The 10,906-nt window shown below is 50.9% G+C and overlaps 1 protein-coding gene across 2 annotated transcripts in view; it reads right to left on the reverse strand.

Moving 5' to 3' along the window:
- Positions 1-1,186: 1,186 nt before the first annotated feature.
- PARVB (parvin beta) overlaps positions 1,187-10,906 on the reverse strand; it is an 84,882-nt gene continuing 75,162 nt past the window's right edge. The window contains exons 11-14 of one of the 2 annotated variants that reach the window (XM_084749794.1): positions 8,105-8,206; positions 4,184-4,256; positions 3,847-3,957; positions 1,187-3,627 (exon numbers count right to left, since the gene is read on the reverse strand). In XM_084749794.1, the coding sequence (XP_084605920.1) occupies positions 3,881-3,957; positions 4,184-4,256; positions 8,105-8,206 (252 nt within the window). In that variant the 3' untranslated portion in view covers positions 1,187-3,627; positions 3,847-3,880. Of the gene's footprint in view, positions 3,958-4,183; positions 4,257-8,104; positions 8,207-10,906 lie in introns of both variants that reach the window. The other variant, XM_084749793.1, reaches the window with a different exon arrangement.

Raw genomic sequence — 10,906 nt, forward strand, 5'->3', positions numbered from 1 at the left:
TATCCCAGACTGAGCACAGTGACATTTGGGCACACTAATTCTTTGTTGTCCTGTGAGCTGTAGGGTGTCAGTAGCAAGCCAAGCCTCCCCAACAGGCTGGTAGTTCAGAGTTGTGACACCCAACCCACCTCCTGACATTACAACACATTGCTGAGGGGCATGGTGTTGAAGATGGCGGCTTTCTCTTCCTCAGAACTAGGAGGGGCTTGGGCAAATTAACCCACCAGCAGTCACTGAAAAACAAAGCTGGACCAGAGCCCAAGAGCCCCTCCAAAGCCTACACCCTTCCCAGCCAGTTAGTTGTCTTTAGCCTTTTAAAAAAGACTATATGTGTGTACGTGTGTTATTTTTGTTGTGAATGGGTATACACAAGTGTGTAGCACACGTGTGTAGCAGTCAGAGAACAACCTCAGGTGTCAGCTCTCACCTTCTACCTTGTTTGAAGCAGGGACTTGGCTGTTTCCTGCTGTGTTCACCAAGGTAGCTGGCCCTTGAGTTTTCAGGGATTCTGTTCTCTACTTCTCTTGCAGGAAGCCTGGGATTACGGACTCCGCATTTGGCAGACAAAGCTGGAGGTTCGGACTCAGGTCTTCCAAATGACAGAGCAAGCACCTCACCCACCGGGCTGTCTCCCAGCATTATAGGGGTAGGGAAAACTGTTTTGAGACAAGGTCTCACTCTGTAGCCCAGGCTACCTTGGTACTATGTAGGCCAGGCTAGCCTTGAACTCTTGGCTTCCCAGTGAGCATCAGTCTGTAGAGGAAATGTACCTGAGGCATGAGACTTCTTCAGGGAAGGGGGTTACAAAATGTCAAGCTGAGGTCGCCACTGCAGACTGGCTCTGACTTCCTACCCCTTCCACACAGAGAGCAGGGAAGCCCATCCCCCAGCCCTTCTGTTCCTCACCAGTATCTTCCTTCAGCGGGTGCCTGGTAGCACCAGAGGGAAGAGTTCAAGCCAGCCTGGCAATGTGAAATAATGCGGCCCCAGCTCGGGGCGGGGAGAACAGAGACCAGCTGGTGCATCTGAGATCCTCACTAGAGCAAGTCAGAGCACATTGTGACACCCCGAGAGCTTCGAGCTTCGTCTCCAGCCTGAAATGTCTGGCAGAGGAAGCCACTAGTTTGAGCTGTCGCAAGCACGCCGTCCCTGCTGTCTGCCAGGAGGGTCTGATCAAAGCACAGCCGGGGGTTTAGTGGTTTTTATTTAATATCCAGAAATCCAAAGGGCACATTGCTTCGAACAATTAAAAAGACAATAAAGCGTCGTTGCACAGACAGGGGAATGGATTTGGCTGTTTTGGGGGGTGGGGAAGATTTCCCTTTGTCAGGCCTATATGAGAATGCAAGGAGGGGTCCCTGGGCTGGGGGCTTGCTCAACTGGGTACAAAAGGGGAACAAGAGCTGCCTGCAGGTCCCCAGAGGTCAGCAGAGCTGGAGGGGGCTCTCCAATCAGCACAAGATAGAGGGGAGCAACCCACCCCCTGGCCACTGGACCTGGGGGAGGGGAGTACAGACCTGTCTGTCCCTTCCTTGTGTCCCCGTGAGGGTGACAGATGGTGGTATTTCTACTAGTGTTGGTGTCCAGATATCTCTTCAAATAACAATACCAGAAGAGAATGTAGAAGGTTCCAGAACTTCCTTAAATGAACAGCTCAAAGAGATGTATTTTCATTCCAGGCCCCTCCCCATCCCCCACAGTGAAAGCAGGGCTGGGATGGGGGAGCTTTGGGGTGGGCACTGGCTACCTGAGGTCATGGAGGGAGGCAGCTCTCCCTTTATTTTGTGAAGAAAGCCTTGCCACCCTGATGGCCCTGAAGGTGGCCTACAAGCCTTGGTTCTTGGTGCCTCTGTGCAGGCTGTGGTGTGAATGCCAACACCACAATGAAAAGAGAGGGAGGTCATTTGGAGGGGGCGGCACAGTGTGCTCTGACTTGCTCTAGTCTAGTGATGAGCTCAGATGCAGCATGTGAGAACCACACCTCCACGCTCAGCCAACGGGGAAGGTCGCGCCTTCATGGAACTTTCTGCTGCACAAGTCCTTCTGTGAGGCAAAAGGAGCCTGCTTGGAATCCAAGTGGAACATGTGTCCTCCAGACAGGAAAGCCCAGAAAGCCACAGCCCTTCCAAGGCTGACTCTTTTTCTTTCCCTCAGCACCATAGGTCTCTGCAAGCCCTTTGCATCCAGGCTCCCTGCCCCAGGGATACAGGACACCTTTGCCCAGCCCACCCGTGAGCAGAGCAAGAGGGAGGCAGCAGCTCTTGGACGCTGCTGTGGTTCTGTGCACACGAGGAAGGCAGCACAGAACGTTCCAGTCCCGGCTATTTTGTCAGTGTGGCTCTTTAATGTCACCGCATCCCACAGGGAGACACGGTAATGCCGTTTTAATTATGTCTTTCCCCTGCTGGGAAGCCACCTCCATCGGAGCGGCTATTCCAAGCCCGTCCCCAGCTTAGCAACCGTGGAACCAAGGGAGGATATTAAACTGTTTTCCGGAACTTCACCGTTGGCATTCAATTCAGTATCCACACCTCGTTTCACGGCCCTGGCCCGTGGCAAGGTGGGAAGGAGAGAGGGGAGGCTTACTGTAGCTGTGACTGCAGAAGGCTCAAGGAAGGGGGGCAAGGTGGTTGTACTGAAGGCTGCAAGTAGGAAGAGCATGAGAGGGGCGAACCAGGGAAGTAGAGTTCCTGAAACAAGGAGCCAGCCAGGCACGGCATCACCACTCCTATCTAGAGTCAAGGGAAGTGAGTGGTGACTGGCTTATAGGAACAGCAGCATTTTCTTTTACAGGTCATGCTGCGGGAGATGTAGTAGAATTCTTGAGGGGGGGGATGTGGACATTTCATATGTCCCCCCTCCTAATACCAGCTGAGACATATCCCACAAACCTACTCCTGGCATTTGGAGACAGGGGCCTTGCAGATGCCATGGGGCCAGCGAGGTTATACAGGGGATGGGTTCCAACTTTGGAATAAAGAGGAGACTAATACAGGAGGACGGATGGTGTAAAGGCGGAGAGAAGTGGCCTGCCAGCATCTCCATCTCTTACTCCCTAGCCCGCAAAGTCTCCAGATGCACGCCTCTGTCATTCTGGCTGCCAGTGGCCTGTGGTCAGGCAGCCTTGGTAATGGATCCCCACCCCCTTGTAAAGTCTCTAAAAATGTGTCCATTCCCTAACGGGGCCTCAGAGATGGAAGGTTGCGGCTCCAGGCTGGCTCATGCTGCACATTCAGAGCCAGCAAGAGACCTAGGCATGCCCTGTGCAAGCTGCCCTGCCCCCGCCCCCCCCCACCTGCCCCGCGGCATTCTGGGTCCCCGGAGTTCATGTAAAAGGTCAGCTAAAACCAGTAAAACCGCAAGACGGGTAGGGGTGGGGGAGACCCACGTCACGAGTCTAAGGCTTCTGAGACTCAGGAGTGAAATACTGTGAGGATCTTTTTACTGAGACAAGACCCTGCTTCCAGGGACAAACCCCAGCCCAGGGGCTTCCTGAGGACAAGTGGGGCGGAGTCCCTGGCACCACGGCTGCTGTGTTCCTGCTGTCAGTAACCGCTCCGTGGGCTGGAGCACAGGTGGACAGCCCTCTCCAGCTGAGGGGCAGGATGGGGCTTTGATCTTTTTCATCTTTTGACGAAGGCAGAGAAAAAGAGGAAGTGAGGCCTCAAACCGGAGAGGGTGTTTTAAAGCACCAAGTTCTCAAAGGCCAAAGTCGCTGGGGAAACACTAGGGAAAGGGGGTTTAAAGCAACAACCAATCAGGGCAGGGAGCAGAGAGGAGGGGTGGGATGGTGAGGTGCTTCCTGGGAAAGCAGGGACCCTGGGTGGATGCTCCCATTTTTCTTGCCTAGAAATTGTCCCGGCAGGATGAGCCACTCTTGTCACTCCACGTCCTTGTACTTGGTGAACAGAGTGTAAAGGACACGCAGAGTGGATTTGAGGTCCAAGTTCACCACATCTGCAGAAGTAAAACAGACAAGATAGCATTGGCTAGAGAGGACAGACTCCATGAGCTGCAGGCTGTATTGCTACACGTGAAACAGAAAGATGCCTGCCGTCTGTCCACAGAACATGCAGGCTGCCCGGGGCCCTCTTTGTATTTGGAACTGCTATGTGTGGGGGGGGGTGGGGGTGGGGGTGGGGGCAGGTATTACTTTCAGGGCGAGCCTAGGGAGGGGTGTTACCTTCAGGGCGAGCCTTGGGTTTTTTGAGGCCTCCGTCCAGCATCAGTTCAAAGGCAAAGGCCACATTGTGCACCTGCAAGGAATGAGACAGCAGCAGGGTCAGTGCCAGTAAGATATGTGTCCCCCACATCTAACTACGTTGACACGGTCCTTCCTTCTGCATGGAAATAACCGATGGTTTCCCTTTGCATGAAGGCCACCAGGACACAATCCAGGGCACAGTTACCCTGTGCACACAACAGTGAGTCCATGGGGGTTCCTTGGCAGCTCCTGTTCTCCGTGTCAAGGGTCTGGGTCTGATGGATGGAAGGATGGCAACTCCCAGCCTGCCCTCCTCCCCCGGGGGTTCATAGCCAAGTGTTCCTTCCGAGCCAGAATCTCCTGTCTGATAAGAAATGACAGACTGAGAAACTGAGGCTTGGGGAAGACAAGACCCTTGCAAAGGTCCTCACAGGCCAGGGCACTCCTCTGAACACAGGGCAGCTTTATACTACTTGGTCAGATAACTAAGGCTGGACAAGCTGGGCATCCCTGCAGGCCTGTCTGTGTCTCTGTGGGGGTACACTGTCCTTGAGGCAACTGGGGACCCTGTTGGAATTAAGGTTAGCCTAAGGGCTAGCATGGAGGTTCCCAGTCCTGGCCCTGACCATCTACCTGCCTGACCACCCTGCCCTGCCCATCTAACTGATCACTCAATCACTTCCATTCTGCTAATGACAGCTAAAGAAGCTCCAAGTGGGAGCCTCTTTGCCATGTTTAAAGTGTGCAGGGGTCAAGGCGGGTGGTGGTGGGGCACACTTTTAATCCCAGCACTTGGGAGACAGTTCGAGGTCTGTGAGTTCAAGGCCAGCCTGGTCTACAAAGTGATTCCAGCATAGCTGGGGCTACACACAGAGACACCCTGTCTCCAAAACAAAACAGCAAGAACAACAACAACAACAACAAAAACCAAAACAAAACCAAAGACAAAAATAACAAAAAAAAATATAAGATAAACGAAATAAATAAGTAAGAGTCAAGAGCAGCCAAAACTATGTGCAGCACCCACCGACCCTGAGCCAAGGAGGATGAGAGGGTAGGACCATCACATTAGCGAGTGCACAGACCACAGACGCCAGCTGGACAGGCCTTAGGGCTCCGAGTGACCAAATGTCTCTCCAGCAGTAGCACTGCCTGTCACCACACTACAAGTGAGCCAGGAATGCCAGCAATAATCTCCCTTACCGTGTCAATTGTGAATGAGCAGAAGGCAGGAACCCACAGGGTCTGAGCTCCCGGTCTTGTGGCTCCTCCCTCCCCGGTGCTGGAGAGCAAACCCAGGGTTTCCTGTGCACTGGGCACGTGTTCTGCCACTGAGCTATCCCTCCAACCTAATGTTGTTTGCTTTCTCCCCCTCTCTCTCTCTCTCTCTCTCTCTCTGAGACAAAAACTAAGTATAGGGAGATAAATTTGACCTTCTAACCTCCCTGCCTCCACCTCTCAAGGCCTGAGGTTATAGATGTTTACTGCCGTGCCTCTGTTTACATGGTGCCAGGGATCGAACCCAGGGCCTGTGTATGCTCTGCAAGTATTCTACCAACTGAGCCACAACCCTAGCCTAATGCCTTTGGTTAAAGATATAGGCATCTGCTATGCTTGAGGGAGCACCTCCCTGCTGAATCTCTGCCTCCTTCAACACTCCTGAGATGCCCTGGGCCAGAGCAAAGGACCCTCAGTTTCAGGCCACAGAGCCTGCCCCTGTGCAGGGTACAGCACTCCCAGCCATGAGGACTAGGAGACAAACACACAGGTGCATCTCATAGAGGTGCAGCAATATAAGCGCTTCACCACCACCCCCCAAAAGGAAAAGATCAGAATATACATGCAAAGGTGTTAGAAAGGGGCTCAGCCCTCGTGCCTCCCGGAGGAGAAGGCCCCAGATGCCTACAGAGTCAAACACCCTGACCTCCTATCTCCCTGGAGAGTGGGAGGACCCTCTCGGCGTGTGCTCATCACTGCCCTAGGACCAGGCAGCGGCCGGCAAAGATGTTCACCCTGGTTTCAAAGGGAGAAAGCCAGGCCGAAGAGGATCGTGGCTTCTGCCACCTGTTCAAAGCCTTGTTTGGACAAAACCCCAGTTCTTCTGGTTGAATTCATGGTTCTCACCAACCTCCTTATTAGTTCAAGCAAAGACAAGATTTCCTGGAGATAATACAGCCACGTAGGGGCCTGGATATGTAAGAGAGCCTGTTCACCCACAGTCTGACCTCTGGTATCTACTACAGCAGCTCCATGGTCTTGACAGCTCTGTACCGCTCGTTCCTCATGGTACTCACGTTCCCTCCATCCCCACTGTGGACTCCCACATGCCAAACTTCCTAATCCATCCAATTCTATCTCTGCAGGCATGATAGGAACGACATTTGGCCATGAGCAGACAGACTGCTTGGTGCCAGGAGCCGGCAGATTGATAAACACTGGCCCGTTCTCTGCTGTTACCCTGGCTCCCACTGTGGTTGCCACCGTCTGCCTCCATGCCTCATGGGCCTCGCACATGGAAAAATAAAGTGGCAGGTGCCGCGAGCCCCAAGCAACCCAAACTGGCCTCTGCCAAGTCCCCGTAAGCGACACACTAACTCTTCAGTGGCAGACCTAACTGTGGGGAGCCTGGGAAGGACAGACAACACAGGAGGAGCAGACTCAGGGACACAGGTAGTGTGGGCAACCCACACTCAAGGGCCAAGCCAGAGGCTCTTACAGAAGGAATTTTTACACAGTAATAAAATATACATACCTACACACAGTCCCACCACATACACATATATACTCACATACACATACACACACATGTGTACACACATATATACATATACACAGGCACATATAATGATACACATACACATACATGCATATATAAACATATATATACACATACACAGACATGCAAATTTTATAAATGAATACACATACATGCATACAGACATATACATGTACATACATATGCATGCATACATAAGTACACACACTGACATACACTCAGAGAGACATATACACAGTCATGTATGTATGTATATACAAGGAGAGACATACATGTACACATATACAGACATACATAGACATATATATGCATACAAACACACACACACACACACACACACACACACACACACACACATACACACACACATCTCCAAATGACACCAATCACACATAGACACCGTCTGGGGAACTGCAGCACACTGAATAAGTATCACCACTGCTGATCTCTAACAATACAGAAATCATCTACTTTGCATAGCATTTGCATATTTGCATTAAGTATTATAAGCTACCAGATAGGATTTAACATCTATAGCAGGAAGTGCGTAGGCTTTATGCTTTATGCTTTATGCGACATTTCACATGTGGGACTTGAGCATCTGCAGGCTTCAGTACCCAGCGGGGCCCTGGAACCCATCCCCAGCAGATTCAGAGGGACGATTGTAAATATTTGAGAAAAAATCCTATTGTGGCAGGAGGGAAAATAGAAGCAAAAGCGACGGGATCGTGAGGCAGGAGGCACAAGCAGGCACATGCTGCCGAGTCACACCCGTGTCACTCCGGGACATGACATTTGGAGGCTCCCAAAACAGGGAAGCCCAAAGGGCTGTTTGTGGCATTTGACCAGAGTCATTAAAAACAACACAAGCCTGCGGAGGGGGGTGGAGGGGGGGGAAGACATGTGAGGGGACAGGACCAAGCAACATACATACCCCTGCATGCCACTAAGGGGTTTCCCATTCTGTCTTCAGGGAGCTATATGGGATTGAATCCCACATGCTGTGTTGCTTCACATTCTAAAGGCTACCGAGGGGCTGCAGCTGGCCAGTGCACCAGGGGATTTTCCTTCTGTCTACCCTGGGGGACATGGCTAGGGACACTCCCAGGAGACAAGGCACTTACCTTCTGGTCAAAGCTGTCAGGAGTCAGGTAGAAGTTGTGGAGGGGGACAAAGTAGTTCTCAAGGAGGCCCAGGAGCAGAACCAGGTACACGCCGTCTGCAAACTGCAGAGAAAACTCAGTGACAATTCTGGGCCATGTGTGGGATGGACAGACGCCCTGTGTGTGTGTGCAGGAGGATGTGTGAATGCCCCCACAGGTTGCAGTGTCCGTCCCAGGGCTCCGTCCCCACCCAACACCCTCAGACTTCCCTGAGAACTCTCAGAGCTTAAGGAAAGAGTCCCGTGCCCTAGTCACCCACAGGAGGGGACCAGGGGTGCAGAACAAAGAACCCCCACTCTTGGCACCCATGCCTCTCCTTGGGCAAGTCAGGAAGGTGCAACAGCTGCGTTTGCAGTGGAAGCAATGGGTGCCTTAGCTGTGTAACACAAAACTTACCAACTTAACCAGTTTAAAACAATTTTTAATCTTTTTAAAGATTTACTTTATGTGTCTGAGTGTTTCGCCTGCATGTATGCGTGTGCATCAGGTGTATGCCTGGTGCCCACAGAGGTCAGGAAAAAATATTGGATACCCTGGAACTGGTGTTACAGATAGTTGTGAGCCACTGTGTGGGTACCGGGAAGTGAACTCAGGTCCTCTGCAAGAGGAACAAGTGCTCTAATCCACTAACTCATCTCTCCAGCCCTTAAATTCTTTTCTTTTATTTTTTTTGTGTATGTGTGTGCGCGCATACACCAGAGTGCACATGTGGCAGGCAGAGGACAACTCGTAGGAGTTGATGATGCTCTCCTACTGTGAGTCCTAGGGGCTGAACTCAGGCCATCAGGCTTGTTGACAAGTGCCTTAACCTGATGATGAGCCATCTCATTGGCCCCCGTCTTCATCACTTTTAGGTGTTCTGGTGGCATGAAGAATGCTCATACTGTCATACACTGTCACCACCAGCCATTTCCAGAATTCTGTCTCCATTGAACACTGATTCCCTAGGAACCCCTCATATTCCTTCTGGAGTTATTGTTGTTGTTGTTTTATCATCTTTTGAGGCAGGGTCATACTATGTATCCCAGACTGGCCTCAAACTCAAAATGATCCCCCTGCCTCAGCTTCCTGAGTCCTAGAATCTGGGGTTTTGTTTTCGTGTGTGTGTGTGTGTGTGTGTGTGTGTGTGTGTGTGTGTGTGTGTGTGTACACCTATAGGCAAGCATGCAGAGGTCAGAAGACATGAGGTGTCTTCTTATATTGCTCACTACTTTATTCCCGAGACAGGGTCTCTCACTGACCCTGGGGCTCCCCATTTTCAGCTAGTTGGGCTGGCCAGCAAGCCCTACAGAACCTCCTCCCTGGTCCCCCACCCCAGCACTGGGGTTACAGGTGCACATGCCCACACCTGGCTCTTTACCTGGGAGCTGGGAATTTGAACTCAGGTCCCTCATATTTGTACAGTATATGCTCTGACCCATTGAGCCCCCATCCCTGGCCCAGGTGTTTTTAAGCAGATTCTCATTCTGGCCTAGAATATTCTGGAATTTTCAGTCATCTTCCTGCCTCAGCCTCCCAAGTATTCATATTAGGAACAAGAGTTATCAGGCCCCACGTCCTTTCTATCTCCAGGGGGTTTTTATTCTTGGGGGAACTCACACTTGTGGATCACATAACACTTGTCCTTTCACACCCAGCCTCCATGGGCTTTTTTCCTTGTCTAACCATTTTTCTTTAAAAGACTTGTTTATTTATTATTATGTATATAGTGTTCTGCCTGCATGTACACCTGTGGTCCAGAAGAGGGAACCAGATCACATTATAGATGGTTGTGAGCCACCATGTGGTTGCTGGGGATTGAACTCATGACCTCTGGAAGAGCAGTCAGTGCTCTTAACCTCTGAGCCATCTCTCCAGCCCTTTGTCTAACCATTTTAATTGTGGCTATTTATATACCTTCAATAGCTCAAATTAGATAGCCAGTAACATCAGTACTGTGCAGCAATATTCCAAACTCCTGAATTTGACTGTAGTTTTTTGGTTGTTGTTTTAGATTTATTTTGTGTATGAGTAGTTTACCTGCAAGTATGTATGTATGTATGTATGTATGTATGTATGTATGTATATGTACAATGTGGATGTCCAATGCCCATGGAAGTCAGAAGAGAGCACTGGATCCTCTGGAACTCCAGCTAAAGATGGTTGTGAGCTACCATGTGGGTGGTGGCACATGCCTTTAATCCCAGCACTCAAGGGGCAGAGGCAGGTGGATTGCTGTGAGTGCGAGGCCAGCCTGGTCTACAAAGTGAGTCTAGGACAGCCAAGGCTACACAGAGAAACCCTGCCTCAAAAAACCAAACCAAAACAACAACAACAACAACAAAAATAATTGTGAGCTACCATGTGGGTGGTGGGAACCAAACCTGGGTCCTCTAGAAGAGCAACAACTGCTCTTGACTACTGAAGCATCTTTCCAGCCCCCTTGATGCTCTTCTAATTACAGGGTTTATTTGGTGAGTGTGTGCATATGGACACACACACACACACACACACACACACACACACACACACACACACAGACCAGGGTGCACACGAGGAGGTTCCATTCTCTCCCTGAACTGTGCAGGTTCCAGGACCAAACTCAGGTCATCCGCCTTGGCAACAAGCATCTTCATCCTCTGCACCACTTTGCTGGCCCCTGAATCTGGCTCTTCACAAGCTTATTACAATGTAAAAGGGTAGCTTACAGGGGTACTAGACAAATTTTAATCTCAGTACACATGGCCAATGACTGTAGTAGTGAACCACTTCCATATAAGAAGG

The sequence above is a fragment of the Acomys minous genome (genome assembly GCF_964271855.1).
Source record: "Acomys minous genome assembly, chromosome: 12".
Lineage (NCBI taxonomy): Eukaryota > Metazoa > Chordata > Mammalia > Rodentia > Muridae > Acomys > Acomys minous.